This window comes from Trematomus bernacchii, unplaced genomic scaffold (assembly GCF_902827165.1).
Source record: "Trematomus bernacchii unplaced genomic scaffold, fTreBer1.1, whole genome shotgun sequence".
Classification (NCBI taxonomy): domain Eukaryota; kingdom Metazoa; phylum Chordata; class Actinopteri; order Perciformes; family Nototheniidae; genus Trematomus; species Trematomus bernacchii.
The window spans coordinates 8511866-8532251 of NW_022988050.1; the positions used below are offsets into that span (position 1 = coordinate 8511866).

Here is a 20386-nt window from a genome sequence, read left to right on the forward strand (position 1 = left end):
GTTCTTGTCACAAACCAATTGTGTTACTAAGAATCTGGTTTGGCGAAAAAGAACATACTCACCAACTATATGAGGGGAAGTTTCGTTTTCTTCGATAACAATGTGGCGAGCTCCCATTGGGATATCGAACATTTTCAGCATTCCTAATAAGACAAAGAGACACGACACGGTTTAGCAGAAAACAGTAGGCTCATTTTCTGTAATAGCAGCCAATTATTTCTGAATCAAGACTTGGAGCAGAACTTTTTGTTTAAAGACAGGCAAACACAGAGGATTGGGGAGATATGTTTCAGCCTACTGGATTATTTTGTTCTGAATGTAAATGATGATAATTACCATTCTTTTTGGGGGTCTTGGTGAGAGTCAGCTTCACGGTGCGACAGTGTGAGTTGTCCCCCTCACACACTCCACATTTGTCCTCTTGTTTGTAAGAGCCGACCTCCTTGTCGCAGCCTACATGCTGCGAGGGGGAAAGGTGAAAGCAATCAAACAGGGGCAACACTTTCATGCAAACTGAGATATTCCATAGGGAAAATGATGCCATGTGCAAATGCTGTTTTTGGAGGTTTAAGATGATGCAAATTGGAAACACACCCAGACATAACAATAAGCGAGCCAAGCAGCAACATTATAAGTCTCCACTTTATGTCCAAGGTGAATTCTGAGACAAAATAATGTCTGTGTGTTTGGAGCAGCATTCTGAGGTGTGCACTCATCAAACATCTAAAGGCACTATTTTAATCATAAAAAGACACTCTAGTAAAGGCAATAAGGGCAAGTTTAATATCTAAACTTTATTTATTACTTATTTATTATTTCATGCATTAGAAATCTGATCTTGGCCATAGAACATGTATAGAAGTTGGGGTAAGAGTCAGAACTGCATGTTTTATAAATTCATATTCATTTTATGGTTTTTACTAAGCATCGTAAACAACGTATTTTGCATTCATACAAATGTATTATAAGGCCTTTAATTTGCCACTAAGTTGGTGTGTGTCTGAGTGCATGTCATTTGAGTTTCTACGTACCAGACACTCTCCTCGGGCGCACACGCTGTAGGGCTCCGAGTAGCTGCAGCGGGTCCCATCATGCATCACCTGGTTCATGAACACCACCTCTCCGGTCTCCTTTGACTTGCAGCTGAGCTCACACTTACGGGCGTCTGAAAAGACAAAAACACAAACCTTGGTTCCTGCAAAAATCTTAAACCTATTATACAAAATCCACTCCCCTGTCCCTCTGTGTAAAGAGATTCTGAAAGTTTCAGGAAAAAAGATTCGCTCACTTTTTGTCATGATCCATTTATATCAAAACCTGTCTGAAAATGAGCTGATCAGATTTTGTCCACTTTATGATGTCATAACGATTTTTTGGCTTGTGTAACGATTAGCCAATAACCAACCAAGGTAACACCCCCCACCTTATCACCTGAATCTCCTCCTAGAGCACCATTGTGTTATTTTTAACCAAATATCTCTCAGAGGGGCGTGGGGGAGTGGCTCCTTATTTTCATCTAAAGTAAAAGACAGAGAATCAGCACTTTTGAAACAGGGCTGGAACAGAGGGGATTATGGGATGCTACAATGATCTGTTTGGTATTTCGAGACAAACACATTTCGAGACATGTTTGTATATATCTGAGACCTATAATATATTGATGAAAAACAGAATAATAGGGGACCTTTAAGACTCTGAGAAAGACATCAGCAGGACCTGAATCTAAATATGCGTGAGAGCAGTCCCTCCTGCAAATGTAATCTGTCCACTTGTTGTGGCTCTAAACCGAAAGAGAGAGAGCCAGCTCTGCTTCGCTCTGTACAGGCTTACCATCTGGGTGCTCGTACGGCAGCCAGGTGTGCTTGATGTTTTTGTGGTATTTGTTGCTCCTCTGGATGCACTGCCGAGCTCGGAAGTCTTCATAAGGGCCAGCACACTCCTCCATGTTGCACATCTTGTAGTCGAAAGCAGAACCGGGGCAATCTCGACCTCCATAGGCAGGCCTGATGGATGACAACAACAAAATAAAGATGTTTTTCATCATGATGTGCCCAGAGATCCAAAGATTGTACATCATGGTGTGAGTCCAGGAGGTTTGGCTGGATTTGAAAACTATGGGAGCTTTATGAGATGGAACACATATTATGTGCACAACAGCTCCAAAGCACAAATATATAAAAAGATAGATACCTGCAGTGACCCTTTCAATTAATTTAATAGCTTTTTCTCTACTCATACGTCATACATCTTACAGTAATGATCACTTATTGTCCTTATGAGACATAATATTGATAATATTTTTGGTTCTTGGGAATTTTATAGGCAGCTGAAAACTGGACAAAACTTTAAAATGTCCAAATGTATTATAATTCTACTCGAATGATCAGTCAATCTGATACTGGTTATGAATAAACCATAGCAATCACAACAGTGTGTGGGAGCAATGCTACAGTTTGTACTGTGGTATTGTAATGTTGATCATACACCCCTAGCATAATGATTTCACCATTTCTGAACATCACTGGTTCGGATGCCTATCCGTGCACATCTGCTAGGGGAAAGTTTAACAAAGTTGATCTCGGACAAGCGAGTCTGCCTTATGGTTGTTTTGAAACAGGAGACGCATTTCTTAGTGTAAGACAGGTCTGCCGTGGCCTATTAAACAAACCAGGAAAAAAAACGTTCGAAACTTTGATTCTAGTAAAGATCTAATCTAACTTTCCGTTATAATTATGCGCCCACGTACTTACAGTCGACCATGGATAACAATGGTTAAGGCTGTATAATCAGTTGGAGTGAACTAAAACAAAGCTAAGATTTCATCAAGTATTAATATAAACAAGAACAGGTTGGCATATATACAAACAGTAGCGGACTGTTTTAACACTTTGAAGTAAAGTTTTAGTTTCAGCCAACTTAAACAAAGCCAGCGCTGGATCAAAAACTCCCTCTGCTCTCCAGCTCTGCATTCATACTTTAACAGCACGCCACCATCTGTTGGATGAACGTACCGGGAGCATATAAACTATTTGGCCCCCGAAAATGTAGCTGATTTCGTTTCAGTGTGTTCTCTTTTTCAGCAGAACTCACGGTGGGTTGTTGCATTGTCTGCTGCGGGAGCGGACTCCACCTCCACATGTCCTGGAGCAGAAACCGAAATCTGACCAGGAGCCCCAACTCCCGTCGTGGCCCTGAGGCTGCTGGCTGAACCTCCAGATGCAATGGCCCTTGAAGCACCACTAAGAATATCACAAAGATGGGAGAAAAGACAGCGTTCGAAAATAAAAACAGAAATGTCAAAAATAAGTCTAGACTAATCATCAGTGACATTTGAAACCATTTCAGTACTTCTCATTATTTCCCCTCTCCATTGTAGGGAAATAAAAGAATAATTGAAAGCTGATTTAGAGATGTTTCTCACCTTTCCGGGGGCACACTCGGTTCCATCCACCGGAGGACCTTTTTTGGTTTTACAAAAGTACTGATTGTCGGGGTGACTGCACCACAGTTGCTTGCAAGGATCGTAGGTTCGAAACTAAAGAACAGAGATTATGAGCTTCAGTTATTCTTATTGGAAATGTTAACAGACTCAGCCCTTGAACATTTCCATTGGTTTGAATATGTTAAACAAATGAAAGGTTTTCATTCAAATAAAGGTCACCTAAATTGCAGACTGAGGTTACACAATTGTGATTCAGCCTATTCATGAGAGTATTGCAACATTTATATATTTGCAGTATTACAAACTGGGTGTCCGTGTTGACTTCCACTGAGAGGAAGTTTCCTGCCTTTCTATTGGAGCACAACTGTCTCTTGAATGTAAAAACTCAAAACAGTTAATGTGTCTATATAGTCTGTATTTGTATTGTAGTATCATACCATTATCTCTTGTAATGCATTCACAGCTTTTCTGGTCATGTAATAGACTTTCATGGGATTTCTGCTGATTAAAGGGGTACATAAATCAAAACAATCAATCAATAATTTAGGGATGATACAGGTATAAAGGACTTACAGCGGTGCACATTTTATAACCAACACCAAAATCAAAGCGGCACTGCTCGTCCATTGAATAATTTATTCCGGGGAGCTCAGGAAGCTTGGGCCACTTGTGTTTGAAGGGATCATCCAGCAGGCAGTCATATGAGCTGAAGAGAAGACAAGAGCAACAGTGTCATATATAGACACCTTTGGAGAGATATGGAGTAAGTTAAAAAAAAAAAAACACACAATTACATCGGGCGGCTTCACACATAAGCTGTGCAGCGTAAAAAGCAATATGTGCAGTGAAGAAGTGATGGAGTGGGAGACACAGAACATACTGGATGTATCGATTGAGCTCCTGCTTGCTGCAACGTGACCAGTGATAGCGGTGGAACGCTGCCTGGACGAGTGGCGCCATAATGCTGCCCATACTGGTCTCATCAGCACAGCGATTCCCCTGTCCGTCGTGCTCCATGCCGAGCCTAGTGGGGGGGAAAAAAGGTTTATTGTACAGCAAGGTTAAAGGGAACAAAACACCATACTTATTGAATACAGATAGAAGTGGGTCCTTAGAATGAAGTATTGTCTGTCAGTTGGCCTCAATACTTTTTCACTGATCAGATATGTTGTTATCTAAAGCCATGTATTTATACTGTGTTCTCTGTTTTTTATATCAAGTTTAGCAGCTGCATCAATATATTGTGCTTCGAGAAGTTTTGTAGATTTTGCAAAACGAACATAAGGTGAAAAGTGCAACAGTTGGTGAAAGAAATCCAAACTACATAATGTCTATTTTTACAAATGTATTAGCTCATAGAGTCCACCGCTAACAGCTCTGTTGGTTGAATACCTCGTAACATGCTGACATTTCCATTCCATCCATCATCCAAAAAGAAAAGAAAATGTTAATAATTTAGTTTTTGGGAGAAGGGGTGGGATGTGTAATTAGGTACTGTAGATCATTTGTTTATATATCATTTGTACGTCAATAATATTTTTGTTTATCAATTTTATATAGCTTAAGATGGTACAGTATCATAATTCTCTTGTTTCATTTAATTATTATTATTATTTTTTGTATTATTGTTTTACACATTCGAAATAAATCAAATCAAATCCAAAAAAAATCAAAACTCAGCTTGAGCTCTGAACATTATGTTATAAGTAATTGACGCAGTGACACAGCCTGCTGAGGGGAAGCTGCCAACATAATAATTCACATTTTCTTCTTACTGGCAGTGACAAAGGACTGGAGGGAATCTGTTTTGTACTTTGTACTGACAAATAACTAACATGATGTCTACAGGAGTTCATTAAATAACATATCATTCCTTGTGGGATCTGATTTCTCAGAGTTCACACACATAAATCATTTTGGTTAAATCGGCCAATTTCAAATAAGAATGCAATCAATATTATCAAATTAATAACCATCTTTGCTTAATCAAACAACAACACCTGTTTTGTAAATATCATATGCAGCATGTGACTACTAGATAGTGAGCAGTGTTGCATCCTCTTAGTAAAATGTGATGTACTGGTTTGCTTTTGGAAACCTTGCCATGGATCGGGATGAAAACCTGTTTTTGTTATGTGATCCCTGATAAATGAACAAATAGGACACTCAGTGCATCTGCAGAAATAAGTTATGATATTGTGTTACATTTTGTTTTCTTTTGCTTAGTTTTTATTGTAGATTTCCTTCTTTTTTTATTTTCTTCCTGACGTGTGTGGGTTCTTGTACTCGTTGTTATAAACCTCTGAAGTACCCTGACCTTATCGAAAGTTGATTTCGAGGAGAAAGAAAAAAGTTTTAGTAGACTACAGTAGATGCTTTATGTGTATGAAGCTGAATGCTTCTTCGCAATGTCCTTATGGATGTGAACCTTGGCTTGAAATGTCTCTAAAATCTATTGAGACGATCTTCAAGGACCTCAGAATCTTTTTTATTGAAAGCAATGCATTAGAATATGCTTATTTTATTGGGAGAAAAACTATGTTCTTATGTGGAATGAAAGAGTTGTTTTGCTACATTTATTAATTCAAGCGTAGAGTTTGTGCGATGATTTGATCCATGAAATATATGCCTCTTAATGGGAAACATTCCAAATTAAATACGATTATTCAGATGAACAGCTGCTCCGACATGGCTGCCTCTATGTGCTAAAAAAAAGCACAAATGATAGGGAGCAAGCGGCACTTGCATTTGCAGGTTAATTATTTTTCTTACAGATAAAACATCTGCTGATGGAGGCAGTGGATTCCTAAGAAAGTACTCTAAATCAGCAAAGATTTCTCATTTAATTGCACTACATTGCATTTAAAAATCTTAGTCATCCTTTCTGGATAATAGGATTATTAAATAAGGCATTTTTCTTTCATAAACTAATTTCTCTCTAAGGAAGAATAAGGCTTTATTAAGCAAAGTGCCCCTCATTATGTTAAAGATTTTATATTAAAGAATTATCTTAATTTGAGCAAAACCGGCATGATTCATAGGTCGTTGGTTATTTTTCAAGCTAATGACCATTCTCTCCTCATTATTTTAAGTCTATTTCAATCTTTTTGGCATGTTTGGCTGTGAGACTAGCACTAATAAAGGTTACATTTTATTAAAACAACATTTTAATCAGATTGTTGTTCACATGCATTATAAAACATGTTTGATTTATTACTGCAAGGAGACACTGTTTAGCATAGTAGATGATCATTTAAACGGAAGGAAAGGGGGAAAAATATGTGAATACAATCTGATTATTATGCTGATTCGTTTAGTTTATTTGCACATAATATACTTTTGTAAAAGACAGTAAGAATTTAAGGACAAATTCGGGAGAGGTTAGAAACCAATAAAGGTCTACGAATTCACCTCCCCTATTACATATCAATAATCGTTTAAAAAATAAGAAGAATTATGATTAATAAGTCAAGTTACTTACTAAATTGTACTTTCTTTTGTTTGTTTGGTTTCTTTTTAAATGAAAATTAAATGTTTTAATCAAATCTTATGCTTTTGTAATGATTGGATCCCTTACCTTCCATAGGCCAATAACTTCACATTAAATTAATTATGTGGTGGACATTTTCCATCTAATATTACAGTGCATTTCAACTGTGTCTCTCAGTAAGCCTGAGGGAAAAATTCAGTTCTCTAAAAGCACTGAACCACATCACCATTACAATGTTAATGTCATCCAGTTTTGTCAAAGTCACACAATCAATCACAGAGTTAGTCATTCACTGACAGGCTCAGCATGGAGTCCGTCCAATTTAACCCCTGCTAGCGGGTGGGATTTCTTCTCTGTTCCTCTGATTTATTGTCAATCAAGTCTGCCTGGCCACTTACTCAATGTTTGGTCGCACAGTTCACAGACATTAGCTAACAAGCCTTTAGAGACTAATAAGAGGAGAGAAAATCTTTGAAATGGACCAAAAGATCAACATGAAGTACTTTTTGAGCACAGGCAGAAGCTGCTAATAAATCCAACTGAAGCTCCACCACTTCACAGGCAGTGGATACACCCTGCTGCTACCTTCGGCTGAAGCCACAGAACTGTAACTAGATACTGTGATGTAGTAATGGACTTCAAGAAATGGTCTGATACTCTGGTGAATCCACTTATATGCTTTCTTGTAGATGGGGAAATCAATCAAAGACCTTGTTAGTAAATTGAAAGTTATCAGCACGTAGCTAGTTAGCTTAGCATAAAGAGTGGAAAAAGCTAGTCTGTCAACAATAAACTAAATCAGCCTGTGCTTCTGAACCACATTAGTCCGCATTAGCACAAGTAGTATCTTGTTTGATTAATCTAAAGTCTAAAAATGATCATTGTGGGTTTTTCGGCAGTTATGTGATGATAAGTGGCTAGTAGTTGAAATGTGTTACCTCGTTCAGAGCAAGCCTAGCTGTCTTCTTCCTGTTTCCAGTTGATCTTTATTTATATATTTCCTATGTTTTGATTGCACAAATTAAGTCACTATGGCAGTTCACATGGACAAGGCATTACTTCGAGCCTCCACCTGCTCAAGGCACCTGTTTAGTTTTACTTCAGTTTGGGAATGAGTTATCAAATCATCTTTAATTTGGAACTTGACAGTTTGTAGATTATATTGTTGGCAATATGATCATTTGGAGTTACTGATAGTTGAAGCAGGGGCATTTCATGATTCAAGGAGACTCTTGTGCGCAAGACTGAACCAGAACTGAGGAAAGATTTAATCATGTTGAAGTCATGAATTGCATTTCATATGCAAACATTAATAATTTAGGGTTTTCATTTCATTTATATTCTCTATCCATGGACACTACCTGGCACAGTAGGACTACATTATATTGAAAGGTGTTTCCTATCATATCAGGAGGGGACAAAACAAAAGAAACATCACTCAACAAAATGCGGTACAACACCACTTACTATCGCCCTAATACTTAAACATATCATTTCTATAACAACATTATAGGCATAATAAAAATAGACTTCATGGCTTAACATATGGAATTGCATTAGACCAGGGGTGTGAAACTCAAGGCCCAAGAGCTTGCAAAGAATATAATACGTTTATCATACGGTTACATGCCGCTTTACAGAAGCTTGTTGTCCATAAACTACATGTTCCACAATGCATCTCATTTTGTGTCATGCGCACTGAAGAGACTTACAATTATTTCCAATTATTTGCCCTAGACTTCTACTTTCGGACGTAGTTAATTATGAAGTTATTACCCTATTCGATAATAATCCAATGCAGAGGCAATAATGTAATATAATACATTATTTTATCTATATTATTTATATATGTATATTTTATATAGTTACAACCGGCCCTTTGAGTGCAACAATAATGCTAATGTGGCCCGCGACGAAATTGAGCTTGACACCCCTGCATTAGACTATACAGGTGTACGTAGATATGATACAACAATAGGTTTAAACATGCAGTTTAAGTACATACCTACGTACAGTACACAAGTTCATATGAATATTTATACATTTAATAAGTCATTTGTTTGGACAGCATCTTGACTGGCTGAGTAGATGAATGCTAATGCTGAGGCAAGCATATGCTTTATTTTCATCAAACAACAGCGTCCTTAAAGGGCTCCACCTTTGATTACAGACTACCATGCATATCTACCGCCATAATTGGACGCAGTTAGAGCAGCGAGACCCTTCTGGTCCTTTCATCCTTATTCCATTACTCACACATGGCCGGTTTCGTGAGCAACCACAAAGGCGGAGGAGAAGCCGTCCTCGTGGTTCAGAGTGCAGCTCCTCAGTGGGTGGCACATCCCTGTCACTGGAGCGTAACCTGGGCAACAGAAAAGACCACACAGCCCTAATAATCAAGTACCAGGATGAAGGTTGTGACATTCTCGTGGAGTGCTTTATATCATGGTGGAAGATTGGAACTATGTGAGATGTGATCGCAGGCACTGTGATGGTTTTAATCGTTCTTTGGTACATACACAAAAAAGAAATCCCAAGAGGCTGTGATGATGGCTTTGAATGTGTCTTTCAATGATAAACCCACTTGTCTATTAAGTTGGACTGCTTTAATCTGATACAAAAGGTCTTGTTAAGGCTTTACCAAAAAGCTCTCAAACTAAACTTGAACTAAAGTGAGTCTCTAATGAGGTAGCTGTAAAATGTGAAGTTATACAGAGTGAAGGATTTTGGCAGTAAGTCGAGAAGCCATTAAATTACTATAAAATACTTCTTTATAAAGAATGTACTCTTAATGGCAGCCTCATCATGAATAAGCTTGGCACTAATTAACAGCCAGCATTAAGTAGCATAGACTTCAATAGGGCTGTGAAGGATGTGAAGCTTCTGTCTGACAGCTTTTAGGATGAACACCTTCTCACTGTGCATAAAAAAAATCCCCAAGTAAACAGCAAGCTCAGAAGCCTGTCATCATTACCCAGCTGGCATCCAGCCCGGCATCACAACTTTTCACACAGTTCACCAAACTTTTAAGCAAAGCACAAACATTAAACATGACCCGATCAAGAGGTGTGCAGCGATTCAGCTCAGCATTTTAGTTTGGTTCAGAAGCACCCTTGTTCTGGCCTCCTTTTGGCGGCTTTACAGATAACTTTCATGCTTTCTGACCGTCTGAAGACCTTTTTTTGGCATGCAGGTAAAAAGCAGAAATTCAGCAGACAGACAGCCGGCGATGAACAGTCTTAAAAAGCATCAGGTTATTTTGATGGTGTTGAAAAAGAGAAATGTCTGCAGCTGGTCAGCCATTGCAGAGCTTTTCTTTTTTTGCTACAGTGTGATATGATGATGTTTATGAAGCACAGTTTCTGATCCAGCTGCTTTTTTCTAAATGACAACAAAATAGGCATTTTTGATGCTGCAATGAAGCAAAACATGAAAGCAGTGTGGACCTTTATCTGAAAGGCAGATAAAAGAAACTCAATACAATGCAGAATGGGTTCCCATCAAGGGAGGCTTTGCACATTTAGCGTTAAGGTGCAGCAGCAACAGCTAGGGGTAAAAAATGTGTTTCTACTGCTGATGTCATGAGTGAGGAGAGAGGTGATCTCTGTCATCTGGTTGATAAACTACTAAAGCAACTGACGGGCAATTAAGTCCTTGGCAAAGAGAGCATTTCAAAAACACTTGACGTCATTCACAAGAATTGATCACAGTGTATTTGTTGGTGTTTCATTATCTGTGTACAAACCTTTATTCAGTTTATTTGCTTTGCAGCTTCTCCACAAACTGAACAGATTTCTCTTCTCCTTATCCCAAAGCCACAATGTCAGTATTTGGATATAGAATCTATCATCTTACAGCTAAACTTTGACAAGGGAGTGTGATGTCTGCTCGTGACCCTGAGACACAGCGTCGGACCCAGCCCAACACAGCGCAAGGTGCCATAGAAACCGCGCTTGCTATGAACATAACACAACAGCAGCTATGGCAACATCTGGAGGTGTGACAAGCAAACCAGGTAGCCTCAGGTTATCCTCTAAACATGACACATGTGCTTTAGAAGTTAAAAATACACACAGGTCAATGCTAAATATTGAACTTGAGCACAGAGGATGTTTGTTCATTCTGGACCAAGATTCTCTGGCAGTTTTGCTGCTCGCTTCAAATATTGTTTTGAAGGGCTGAAAAGAAGAAATACAGCATGAGACAAATGCTGAACATGTATGTTAAGAAACTCCTCCAAACGATTGCATACATGGGGTATTAGGAGTAAGTGGAGATGAGTTCACACTGAACTTCACACAACTAAATAAAAAACAACAGTTAGTTTAAATAAATCAGAAACTAACAATCATTTCTGTTTTTCTCTACATGCCAAAAAAAACCTTCTTGAAGAAAATCAATCTCAATTGTTCATATCCAGGGTGGCATCAATGTCAAGGTCAGCAAGGTGTTGGAAAAATAATGAGTATTTATTTTCTTGCGAGCTTGCCGTAGGCAGAGTTGGGTTTTTGACCTTATCTGCAGCCTTCGCGTCTATGTTTCCTTCGACCTTACCTGGGCAAGACTTGAAGCCAACCCCTTTTGTGAATGGAAGCAGATATCAGCACTCAGTCTGCACAGTCCTCGATCGAGAAAAATACAGTACCTTGCATACCTGCGGGACCAAAATCTTGCCTTGTGAGGAAGATGGCGTGGTCGTGGTACTCGTCGTCGTCGGGGTCCCGGCGCTGCTGCGTGTTGGCCCACCGACAAACCTGCTCCAGGCTGCGGGATGGGTTGCCACGCTCGATCAGGCTTATAGACTGCAAGAAATACAAAGAGCAGGAACAAAGTTTTACCACTCCAACTATGAAAATAAATAATTGCTCAAATGATCAATTCCCTCTAAAGCACACAGCTCTTTTGATGAAAGGAACACACTTCTCACTATTGCATATTTGTTCGGTTGTGCATGTACTTTTACTTTGAATATGATGAAAGGTTACCCCATGCTACTTCTCAGGTACTCTTAACCGTGAAAAAAGATCAGACTCAAAAGCAAAAGCTGGGACAATACTGTAGTTCACAGACTGCAGGTTTTTCATTTTTAGTAAAAGTAAGAAAAACGTATAGGTATTACTTCTAATGAAAGCTTATGTTTATGAAGTTTGTTATATGAGAAAATGTGTTGGCTCAATTATTTCATATAATTACTGTCAGTATAACATATTTTTCAGCTCAATGTCACTCGACCCTTTCTACCCATTGTAGAATAATAGACAGTTTTAAAGAGTTGTAAAAAACGTCCCTCTTTTGTGACGCTGCTAAGCAACATTGGAGGTGAAATAGGGTCCACATTTATCTTCCTAATGGACAAAGAGAGATAGTAGTGTTTCTACTCTGCAGGAAATGTCTCAAACAGCACAGAAAATGCATTGTGAACATAAAAACAGCCATTTGTGGCATTGAAGAACGACTGCAGGCGGATGATTTCTAAGTGGAAACTGCTGTTGGAAACTGAAATAGCATAAAATGTGGAAATAGTTTTCTATGTTCTGAAGATGCAGCCAAATTAAAAACAAGTCAAGGATGAAATAGTGTATCAACAACATAGCTTATACCAGAGGGTAGGTCCAGCAAAAACATTTGTCTTTCTTCTGCCAGTGTGACAAATTCAACACATTGAGTTCATCTAATTGGTGCTGTGTAAACAATATCTCTGCTTTGGCAACCAGCCAAGAGAACTAATATGAAAAATGCCAAATCTCCAGGCAGTCGTTCAGTAATGTAGATTAAAATGCACAACAGGATATAAACTCACTGGAGTCACGCTGCTCATAATTTATTTTCCATCTTGACTCCTTACAATATTTATGCATCCAGCCTACAACCCAATATGTAAAAGGTTTCATACAATAGCAACAGACAAATAAATCCATTCATATGGATACATTTGTTTGTTTATCTTTGTAACTTGTAACTGCTATGTTTATAAAATGTAATTTTCTTAAATGTTTTATGTGAGGGACTGCGGATGGAAATTAGCTCAAAGCTAAATCTGGCACTGTTACGCTTGACACATTTTAATGTCTTAAGTGTTCATTACTGTGCATTGTCCCTGCCAAATAAACGATTAAATGAAAATGAAAATAACTTCTATGTAAAACCCATTCTCTACGTGCATCTACATACCAAAAATTAATTCGAAAATACTGCTTTATAGTTCTTCTGTTGTCAAAACAGCCAGCATCTAATTAATATTTAATTACAGTAATAAAAGCCAGATGTGACTTCTCAACATGTGTGTGCTCTCAGCTCTGCGTCTATTATCTGTTACAAACACATAATATCACGGATCTCATTCAGATCCCTGCTGGATAATTTGCAATATACAGTGCTGAGCAGTGGCTCTCACCTAAATATCATTTAACTTTGGCGCTGAGTTCAAATGTGTTTACATGTTTTTTGCATCCCCTTCAGTGTTTGACGCAATTGCTGTTGTGTTATTCCCAAATGTTCATCTGTCAATCAAACAGTGGCCCGAGGCATAATCAGATCACACGCTGCTAAGAGCCCCAAACCAGCCAGAGGGCCCCAAAATACATCCAAAATGTGATCTTGTGTGATCACTTTTTTCTGTCTCTCTTAAATTCTTTCAGTGTCAAATTTGAACTATGCCCAGATAGACTCCCCTAATTATGTTAGGGCTCTCAATTACACCTTTTTTTGGTAGAGAGCTATGACAGATAACATAACTGCATTAACAAGCACACAAAAAACAGAGAGACAAGCTTTTGCAGTACCCGAAGTAACCTGGTCACTATAAATCCACTATAAATCCACATGTGAGCAGCAGCACACGCACATTCAAAACAGAGAAACAGCTATTTTGGTTAGCTTAGCTTGGCTAAACATTTGGAATATGGGGAAATAGTTAGCCAGGCTCCAATTAACAGTAAACAAAACGGCCTACCAGCACCCCTAAAGCTAACTAATTAATATGTTTTATCCATATTAGCCTTTGGAGAGTCAAGCTAGCTATTTTACTCCATGTATTAGTTGTTGTGTTAAGCTAAGCTAACCACCTGCTGGCTCCAACTACACACCTGCTGTACATACATGAGAGTGGCATTGATCTTCTTATGTAACTCTGGGCAAAAAGGCAAAACTGTTTCTTTTTGGTTATAAGAAATAAACATGACCTCAATGTATTAAGCCATCTTTTGTCACAGAAAGAAGATAAAGTGTCTGGCATTATGAAGCCATTGCATAGAGAGGGATGGGAAGAGTATGGGAAGGTAGACTATTTCATGTGATGTTTCTGTAAGTTGTTAATAACCTACTGGGAATGTACATTTCTGATTGATGTGTGACGTAGCTCACCTGTCGGTACCCAACCATTATCATGCGAACAAGAACAACATTGATGTTGGTTCCCAAAGATTCATCATGGTAGATTTCATCAACCTGAAAGAAAAGAGACATGTTCTGTCACTGACCTGAGGGATAAGGTGACCAATAACAATTAACAGCCTGCAGACCATTTACAGGCCATTTGGGTTCATCGTTAGTTTTTGACATTTGTAAAAGGACTGAAGAAGAAAATGATGGCGGCAAATCAAAGGCATCAACTGGCATCAAAAGGTTGGAAAAAAATAGTGTTGTGAAATATCTGTCGACGGATATTACCAAACTGCACACAGTGAGCCCATGTGGCTCGGATACTGTGTGTGCTTTTACCAGGCGTAATCAAAAGCACAGAGAAGAACAAGTCACGCTCTTTGTAGTCTGTGCTGCATGGATGAATTAAGTCTTCATCAGAAACACAGTACAAAGATAACTGATTCACCTCTCTTTGGGAAGTCAGACTTTTTTTTATCAGATATCTGCTTAGTGGCAAGTAAAAACACACTTGATGCTTATAAGTTGCCTTTTCTAAACATTTAGTTTCTGAGGTAAAGCATCCATCATCAGCCTATCCAAACAAAGAAGAGTTTTTTTCCCTCTCTTACTACAAAATTGGCATCATGATGACATAAATTAAGACATTGACAACCATCCAATAAAACCAGTGTTGTTATGCAGTGGCAAAGAAGCGTGACCCTGAAATGTGTCGACTGCTATATGGCTTTTATAATAATGCTGTGGAATGTAATACTTAACCCAGGGCTAAGCTAGGATCCCATTCAAAAGTCTAATTTCCTTTTGAGTGTGTTTTCGCCAAATGTCGTCACTCATCCAGGGCCCTGTAAAGTCAATCAACTGCTTCGCTTTGCGGTTTATTAATAAAGTTAAGAGGAAAATAAAGAGTGAATTTGTCCCTTTTCCAAAAATCAGTAAGTCATTTAGTTGGTTATGGATTGTAATTAACAAACCAGGCGATTCTTAGGGGGTAAACATGGAGTCATTTAGCTTCACAAAGCACCCACACATTTCTCAACTGAACTTGTTACTAAGAGGAAACACATGTTTACGACGGGCATTTTAAGGCACGTGGATCAACACTGCTTATGACACACTCATAAATAAAAATGATATGTTATGTTACAACCTCGAAAAATAGTTCATTCAAAATCTGTGTATAATTTATCATATTGTTCATCATGTGTGCAATATGCAGGGCCCAAGCACAAAATAAAGTGTAATTGCTCTCATCTTTAAGGACATACCAAACATTTTTTTCCCCTGGCCAACAGGAGATCAGCTATTTTTGATTTCATGTGATTTTCATTTTACACACATGCCTGAGGACTATAGACTCTCAAAACGTTTCTGCCATGTTGTGAATTAAACTATTTTGCTTTGATTTCTCAATTGGGCTTCCGAGTGACACATAATCGCTTTTAGCCTGTAATGCATTTTTGATGCTGTTGTTATGTCTGATAACATAACTGTACCGCCAAGTAGCTCAGTGGTTTACCGCTGCCGAGTAAGACGGTTTTCCAATCCCAAACTGGCAGAACATTTCAGGCAATGTCCACCCCTCTGTTTCCCCCTTTCAACTCCATCTCTAATAAAGGCCCTCTCTCGCCCAAAAATACCTTTTAAAAAACCTGTGAATTTTGCAATAAGTGGAAAACATTAGCTGAAATATAGCAGCATGGAACATCAATTATTAATATCATAAGTTACACAATGGCTTTTCAAAATATCTGAACAAAAAATCTCAACAATTCTCTAGGGCTTTAATTACTTCCTACAGCTCTTCTGTGGATGTGCATCCTCCTACAAAACATATTTTAAAACATAACTTTCCCAGATGCTAGCCCCACTGAGAACTGTAATAGGCAATCATTTTAGTGAAACAAACTTTTTTTTCATTGATGTAGCAGTTAAAAAAGTACACAGAGAGATTTCAGAACTAAAAAACAAAGACACGAATCCCCCCCTGGAGCCCAAGACTCATCTTTGGAAGTATGTGCAAGTTTTAATATGGCTTTAGAAAAACACCAAGCCTGTTTCCCCCGGTGCCTTGTGTCTCATCCATCTGTCCACTTCTGATCTTAACTTTTTACAACCAAAATCCTTCTGAGATCTCTGAGTCATGTCCTTCCTGTCAATGAGTCTTTCTTTTGGTTTGGTCCATGACAGGCATCTATCCATCCCCTTCTTAAGCAAGCTTTCCCTGGATACCACCATATCTCTTCAGAAACTGTTAAAAACATTCAAAGGGAATCATATCTTTCCGGTTTTCACCAACAGAGTTAGCCCCAACCTTATGAGAACAGCTTGTGGTTGTCACACTAGAATTATGTCACTGGGTTTAAAAGCAGGCTTTGATACCCTGAGGCCATTTTACTTAAGAGATGAAGTGCGCATAAATGGAACTGCCTAAAATTGATTTTCATTCATTTTATTCAAGATGGTTTGAAACTAAATGTTTTAATAAAGAACTTAAACCTAAATGTTTTAACAAAAAGTATGCCATCCTTTTAAAGACTCTGTGGCTTCTTATTTTCTTAAGAATACTGACAAAAGCTCTGGTATAAAAATAAGATTCTTGTCCCAATCCTGGATTCTACGATTCAGAAATATTTTTCTTATCAGAATGATGTGAACAAAAACAAAGTTGAGGAAATGGCCAACACTAAGTAACAAAAAACTATTTTTTTCTAAATAGCTCCTCTGCTTGTATACCCCAAAATGACTATAAAAGCGTCTAACGGCACCAAAAATGAATATTTAATGTTGTGCAATGATAGTAAAAATAGACCGATCATGGATTTGTTGGTCTCACTCAGACATGCAGACATTCAGGGTTCTTACACCTTTTCCAAAGTCAAATTCAAGCACTTTTCAAGCATTTTCAAAGTGCATTTTCATGCTTTTCAAGCATCTTACAGCTGTTGTAAATTACATATTTATATACACATACTTATACTCAAATGATTATTTCCCTACCTCACATTAAATCAGATGTTCTTTATGCTATAAACAACCAAATGTGTGTTTCATAATAGCATTCTACATGAGGATGAAAAATTAAAAATGTTAGAAAAGAAAACTAAGTTTAATATTTCAAAATGTGTGACCCATCTGTACGTAGACTGGGCATCCCATATAACCTGGCTGAGCCAATATAAAACAATCAGCCAAATAACTTTTCAATATAGTATTGATTACTATTTTTGAGGTACTTTTAGGTTGGCAGTAAACACAAGTCAGAGGTAAATGGTGTACTTTGACTCCACTACATGTATTTAATACCTTTAGTTACTTTACAGATGTGGATGAATGATGTGAAATATAATCAAGTGTTAAATCAGACTTTAGTTCCACCTGGAGTAAATTCACAAGCTACTCTGTAGTATACAAAGTCATTCAAACTAGCTGCACCTTTACCAGCTTTGAGAACACTTTCATGATCAATCATTATAAAACATATCATATACAATTATTAGGGATGCTCCGATCGCCAATTTTGGAGCCGATCGCCGGAATCAGTATCAGCCGATACCGATATCGCTCTCTTTTCCTCTCGCCCCCTCTCTCTCTCTCCTGACAGCCCGTCAGTATCTCCTGCAGCTCACTGATCCAGTAATGAGCGACCCGACAGTGAAGAATAAATATATTTATAACTAGTTTAGCTTGTTCCAGAGGTAGATAAAATAGCTAAGTGTGTTAGGTCTAACTCTTAATGTGTGTTCTGCTCCGCTCACCGGTCCGTCACAGCGGGTGGAGCTGCAGGATTTCTGCTTCACACACGTTGCATACCGCTATTTTATTGTCATTTTCGGACACTTAAAATACTGCCAGACTAGTGAAGCCATTTTGGCGAGCTTGTTTTGCCACGCACATAGAAAAGTGTCATGTATTTAACATGCAACGATAGCCTAATCTAAAATTCTCTACGATGGCGTACCTTTCGTGTGGTGTGTGGCTCGTCAGCGCAGACTCTCGCATCGTTATTGTTGCACACTTTGCAGGAGGCTACTCTTGGGCTTGACCCTCGTCTTAGCCATGGCTTGTATTTGTCTTCTGCTAGCCAACGCTCGTTGAAACGGCAACCTCCTGGCATACTGTCATCTATCACTCTCATCAGAATGCCCAGGTCACACACTTAACAAAAACACTTGCCGGTCACGCGCATTGCGCGGGAAGGCCGGAGCGGAGCTGTTTTATGTAAAAGCGAAGCAATTAAGCGCGCTCCGACTTCTTTATTTTCTTTTAATCTAAAAAGCGAAGTAAAGCATTTACAATTTCAAGCACTTTATCCCAAATTCAAGCACCATTCCCAAAATTCAAGCACTTTTCAAACCTTGAAAACACCTCGTACAATTTCAAGCATTTTCAAGGATTTCCAGCACCCGTACGCACCCTGGACATTGCAAAGGTTATTTTTCATGTCAAAGCAGCAGTTTGAGTTTAATTTATTTTCTTTTTTACTGAAGATTTATGTCAAAATCGTGCCTTGTAATTTTAGATTTAAAAAGAGATTCGATAGCTAAAGCAGCACCTAAATTCAGTTTTTGACTTTGATTTGTATCTTAACTGCAAGGTTCTCCAGCCTCCAAACCCAGAGATGTAATCTTTCAGTCTTTTTTTGTAAATGTGTCCTTGTGCATGCTCATTAAAATTCAGATATTGCACACTGAATAATAGAATGCTACTTTTTGCTAATACACTAACAGGTATGTGCTACTTAGCTTTCTCCGCTTAAAAAGTATGACCTTACAGAACAAAAGCTCTGTCACTGAAGAAATGCTATCTTGGCTTAAGTCCAAATTTGCACTGGGACGCGGGGTTACACCCAAGGCATTTAAGCAAATATTCCATTCACAGAAGCCCATTCAGGTCAATAAATGCTCTAAAGAACACTCAAGTGACCCTAAATTCTCCCAGATTTGTTACAAGCTCAAATTCCTAGACTGGTATATACTGACCTATATACGCGTGTTTGTGTTGGACCTGAAACACAGATGCCTTTGAAAAATGAGAACAGCATCAAATAATAGCATGATAAAAAGTTCCATGATAACTTTTGTAATTACTGAAATTGCATATTTTCCTTTTTGGAGAGTCCCACCTATACTGGGATAATTACAAGGCCAGGAGGAGCACACAGAGGGCTAGGATCGGACTGTTGTGGTTGAAAATGAGAGTAGCAGCTGTGAGCTACAGGCGCTAGGTGTCCCTGGCTTGTGTACAGCATCACATCGACGTGGACAAAACCTGGTCCACGCTCAAACAACACAGCCATTGTGCGGCAGGCACCTCAGCAGTCACCTTGGCTTTGCGCAGACAGGATGTCCAGTAATCAATCCCTCAGGGAGAGTTTCTCCAGGTGGTACTACACATTCTGCAGCCACGGAGCAGGGATTCAGAGGGATTTGAGTGGGCAGAGCTCTTTCAGACACAGCAAGCTTGTGGCTTACGAGTGGAACTAAAGAGTTTTGACCCCTCGTTTGTTTAAAACTGCTCTTTTATTCCTGGAACTTTACTCTCCCTTAATAACACAATTTCATCCATAGGTCTTCCATGAACTGATCCTCCTTGCCAGATCTGAAGTGCTTATCAGAGAGCACTACACACCAAGGACTGATGACTACACTTTTGCAGCCACTTCACAATTATAATCAGTCAAGGTCATTAAAATGAGACATTTCTCCCTGCCAAAGACATTTGGTCATAGAATGTGTATATTATATCCCAATTAAATAAACACATAATTTCATTTCAGCAGCTTGGAACTCCTGGTGCTTGTTTCCATGACTGGCTCGCACAGTCAACTTTCTAATTGGTCTAGTGCAGCTAATCAGACCACCATGCAGGGTCCAAATGGTAACTGTTACAGAGTGAAACCAGCACCCTGTGAAAATCTGACTTGAGGGATTTGGTCCCATTAAGCAGATTATGGTGGTAGGAGCTGGTGGAACCCGTAATGAATGAGCTGAGAATTATTTGTTCACCTCTCATCAGTAATCCATAAACAGCCGGAGAGAGCAGTGTAGCAAGGTCTGATCTCAGACAGCTAT

At 38.7% G+C, this 20386-nt stretch overlaps 1 protein-coding gene across 1 annotated transcript in view; it reads right to left on the reverse strand.

The window, feature by feature from the left end:
* LOC117474015 (A disintegrin and metalloproteinase with thrombospondin motifs 14) overlaps positions 1–20386 on the reverse strand; it is a 46708-nt gene that overhangs the window by 8946 nt on the left and 17376 nt on the right. The window contains 11 exon segments of the mRNA XM_034120006.1: positions 63–143; positions 337–460; positions 1032–1165; positions 1831–2003; positions 3091–3239; positions 3422–3535; positions 4016–4148; positions 4323–4466; positions 9189–9294; positions 11578–11734; positions 14295–14378. Of these exon segments, the coding sequence (XP_033975897.1) occupies positions 63–143; positions 337–460; positions 1032–1165; positions 1831–2003; positions 3091–3239; positions 3422–3535; positions 4016–4148; positions 4323–4466; positions 9189–9294; positions 11578–11734; positions 14295–14378 (1399 nt within the window).